At 23.0% G+C, this 4581-nt stretch overlaps 1 protein-coding gene across 1 annotated transcript in view; it reads left to right on the top strand.

The window, feature by feature from the left end:
* Window positions 1-4581, top strand: part of LOC117175921 (ribosome biogenesis protein BRX1 homolog) — a 101990-nt gene that overhangs the window by 8553 nt on the left and 88856 nt on the right. Inside the window, exon 2 of the mRNA XM_033365769.1 lies at window positions 2984-3339. Coding sequence (XP_033221660.1) covers window positions 2984-3339 — 356 coding nt within the window. The remainder of the gene's footprint in view (window positions 1-2983; window positions 3340-4581) is intronic.

Genomic DNA, 4581 nt, shown 5'->3' with positions numbered 1-4581 from the left:
ACTATTTTGTTGAAAATTTAACTTTTTTTGGTTGAAAAAAAATTTCTTAACTTAAAATTTAACTGTATCATTTTTGGTTGATAATTTAGCTATTCTAGTTGATTCTACTTAGCTATTCTACTTGGTGGAAAACTAAATTTTTGGTGGAAAATTTGAAAGATTTTTGGAAAATCCATGTATTTTTTTAATGATTTTATTAAAAATTCTTCTTTTTTAGTTAAATTTAACTGATAGAAAATTATTTTTGTTTGTTTTTTAAGTATGTATATTTTTTAACTCAACATATAAATATTCCATTTTTGGTTAAAAACTGATGTTATTAATTGAAAATTCAACTATTTTAGTGGGAATTTCAACTATTTGGTTAAAAAATAAATTATTTATTTTGAAAAGATTTACTTGGCATGAAATTAACTTTTATGTTGAAAATTTTTAGTGTCGGATAGAAAATTTAACTGTTTTTTGGAAAATTCATCTTTTTGGCCTTGGGTTCAACTATTTTTTCTTCTAAATTCGCCTTTTTCAAAAATCTTTCAAAAATTACTTTTTCGTTGAAAATTAATTTTCTAAACTGAACATGTAACTTCCATTTTTGATTGAAATCCATTTTTGATTAAAAACTTATCTTTTTAATTGAAAATTCAACTATTTTGGTAGAAAATTAAACTTTTTAGTTAAAAAAAGTAAACTGTTTGTTTTAAAAATTAACTACTTGGTAGAATATTAACAAATAGATGAATTTTCAACTAAAAAGTTGAAAATCCATCTATTTTGGTAGAAATTTTGTTAGAAATTCCAACTATTTGGTTAAAAATAAAAACATTTAATTAAAAAATTAACTACTTAGCATAAAATTTACTCTTTTGTTGAAAATTCGTCTTTTTGGGTAGAAAATTAATCTTTTTGTCGATCTTTTTGGATTTGTTGTTGTTTTTTTTATAAATTGTTTAAACTGAAAATGAAACTTCAATTTTTTGTTAAAATCCTTTATTTTTAGTTGAAAATGCAACTAGGCAGAAAATTTAATGACAGTGAATTTATTTCTTGACCTAGAATTTTATGAATTATCAGAAAAAAATTTTACCAAGTTCGATTTCAACAGTTTTTTTTTAATAATTAAAGTGCAGTCTTGAAGATTTAAACAATTGAAAATCAAAAGCGTTTGAAGTTGAAAATTTTGTATAAAATCCAGTTTTATTTTATCAAATGTAGATATAAATAAATAATTTTTTTAATTTATCTGTAATTTAAGTATAAAAAACTGAAAAATAATTTATTTGACAAAATGATTCTAAATCCGTTTAAAATTTGAGAATTTCCAGATTGTAACTGTTTCAATTCAAAAGTCTTAATAAGAATTGAAATTAATACAAATTTATTTTTTATATGAAATTTAATTAAGAAATTTATTAATATATTATTTTTATTTATTTTTTTAGCCTTAAAAATGTAGACGTGGGGTTACAGCTTTATAAATTATTTTCTAATTAAACATAACTCCATAATAATATAGTCATAATTAAAGGCTTTTATTAAATTAAAAGTATTGTTTAAGTATAAATTATTTCATTTCTAAGCCATTTAATTTGAAATTTTTTAATTTATAGAAAGAATAAATATTTAGTATTTAACAATATTTTTCTGTTCATTTAAGACAAGGCAATTAAAACCAAATATTCATAAGTAAACCATTTGAAACTTAATTGTTTTATAAAGAAAGATTTGAATCTCCAGAATTTCGAAGAGTTTTAAACTTTTAACCTTCCGATTTTAATTTTTCTATCTAAAAAATGTTTAATTTGTAAATTAAATTGTTAAATTTTAACGTATAAATAATGATTGAATACTTATTATTTATAGAAAGAGTAATTTTAGTAGATATTTAGAAGTTTTGAAAAGATTCAAAATTAATTAAAAACTTGAAATTATTTCAAGTAATTTAAACGAAGTGTTTTAACTTTTTTTCAGAACTTCTAAATATATTTAAAAATTAATCCAATTTTTGGAAAATCTTGCAAATTACAAAAAAATCCTTAAAACTGTCTTTTTAAATTTTCTATTACAATGATTTTTCAAAATGATAAATCACTTTGAATTTTACTTAAAATCTTAAGAATATGTTATTATTCTTTTAAAACCTTTCACAATTCTTCAAAAGATTCTACATTTTTTATTTGAAATTTGCAAAAACCTATATTTTGTTTTAAATTCGGTTGTGGGTATTTGCACTAAAATTTCGGTATGAATAACCAAAATAAAACTTTTAAATATCTCTCAAAATTACTCTATTTTTTCTTACAAATAATAAGTGTTTTATTATTATTTATAAATTAAAATTTTTAAGATTTTTTTTCTTCTAAATTTACAGGATTTTCTAAATGTTGTAGGAAAAATTCAATTAATTTTAAAATATATTTAAAAGTACCGAAAAAATGTTGAAAATAATAAAAAAGAAATTAAATTAAAAAGTTTAAAATTCAAGAGTTCCACTTGGAATGCTTTAATTTCTTGTTTATTGTTCATTACTTTAAATTGAAAAATTTTTAGAATAGTTTAATTTCATTGACCGTGCAAAATGTTTCCGAACCGCCAAAAAAAACCGGGAAATTAATTTGAAAAATTAACTACTTGGCTTAAAATTAACTTTTTTGTTGAAAATTCTTAGTGTCGGGTGGAAAATTCAACTGTTTTGTGGAAAATTGATATATTTTGGATAAAAAATCTATCCATTATGATAGAAAAGTCATCTTTCTTGGTTGAAAACTCATCTTGTTTTCTTTATTATATTTATATTATATAATTAAGACTTGGTTAAAAATTCAGCTACTTTGTTACAAATTTAATTATCTTGTTGAAAATTTCTCTCAGTATAGAAAAATTCATTAGAAACGGGAAAAAAATGTGATGGGAAGGTGGTCAAAAATATCCCAAAATATCGAATATTAGTTATAATAATATACAATGAATATTATTTTAATTTTAGTATATACGATGGGCGAATTGAAAATGACTGGAAACTGTTTGAAGGGAACGCGCCCTTTGCTCTCGTTTGATGAAAATTTCGGTACAAAGCCACACTACAGTCTCTTGAAGGAACTTTTGACCCAGATATTCGGAGTTCCCAATCATCATCCGAAAAGCCAGCCATTCTTCGATCACGTCTACACGTTTAGCATCCTCGATAACAGGATATGGTTCAGAAATTATCAGATTTTGACCGAGGACGGTGGATTGGCTGAAATAGGACCGCGCTTTGTTCTAAATCCTGTCAAGATCTTTGCCGGAAGTTTCGGAGGAGAGACGATTTGGGACAATCCAACTTACATTTCACCCGCAAAGGTAAGTTTTTTATCCAATTCTCTATTCAGTTTTCCACAGGGCAGGGCCTAAAATATTTACAATTTCGAATGACACCGTCTTTTTTTATGTCGACCCCAGAACCCGGTCGCAACACTATTGACACTATTTTACACTTTTTTTTTAACTACAAGAAAAACGGAAAAATTACTTCTGATCGCAGTAAAATTCAAGTTTTCATTGTTTAAATAATTTTGGTCAATTTAGAAAAGTGATTTCTATTTCTAATTCAGCTCTTTTCGTAGAACTAGCCTTTTGTTTAAAATTCATATTTTTTTGCTGATAATTTAACTAAAATCTTTTTTGGATGAAAACTATTTTTTCTGAATATTTCTCTTTTTTTTTTTTTTATTTAAAAGTTCATCTTTTTTAGTAAAGATATTGCTACTTTCTTGGATAAAAATGCAGCTGTTTTGTTGAAAATTGAACTATTTACTAGAAAATTTACTTTTTTCATAAAATTCTTAATTTTGTGTTGACATGTTAATTAAAATCTTTTTTGGATGAAAATTCAGGGTGGCCGTGGACCGGGAAACCGGGATATGGCAGTGATTTTTTTTTTACCGGGAATTTTACAAATTTGTAGAAGAAAAATCTGTCCACATTCGATTTTAACAGTTTTAAAATAATTCGTGGAATTTTTATGTTTTTCAATTATGCTATTATTTAGCGTACAATGCGTAATTCAAAATTTGTTTACTTCAAAAATTTTTCATTAAAAATTTTTATTTCTAAGCTTACATTTTCAATTTAAAAAATTTTAAAATGCTTTCTTAAATACTTGAACAAATAAAAAATAAAAGCCTTTGATATTGAAAATTTTGGATAAAAAACATTTTTATTTAATAAATAAATAATTTGTTTTTTAAATTTAGCTGTACTTTAAGTAACAAAAAGTGAACAAAAACGATTTTAAACCAGTTGAAAATTTAAGAATTTTCAGATTTTAACATTAAAAATTAAACGGTTTCAATTTTTATAAACTATTTTGAACCTAAAAATAACTTTATATTAATATATTCTTAATTAAAGGATTTTATTACATTAAAAATATTGTTGCAGTATAAAATATTCAATTTTTAACCCATACAATTTGAAATTTTTAGAAGAAAAATCTGTCCGCGTTCGATTTCAACAGTTTTGAAATAATTAGTTGAATTTTTATGTTTTTCAATTATGCTATTATTTAGCTTACGATGCGTAATTCAAAATTTTCCATTTAAA

The sequence above is a fragment of the Belonocnema kinseyi genome, chromosome 7 (assembly GCF_010883055.1).
Source record: "Belonocnema kinseyi isolate 2016_QV_RU_SX_M_011 chromosome 7, B_treatae_v1, whole genome shotgun sequence".
Lineage (NCBI taxonomy): Eukaryota > Metazoa > Arthropoda > Insecta > Hymenoptera > Cynipidae > Belonocnema > Belonocnema kinseyi.
This window is presented reverse-complemented; position numbering and strand designations above follow the sequence as displayed.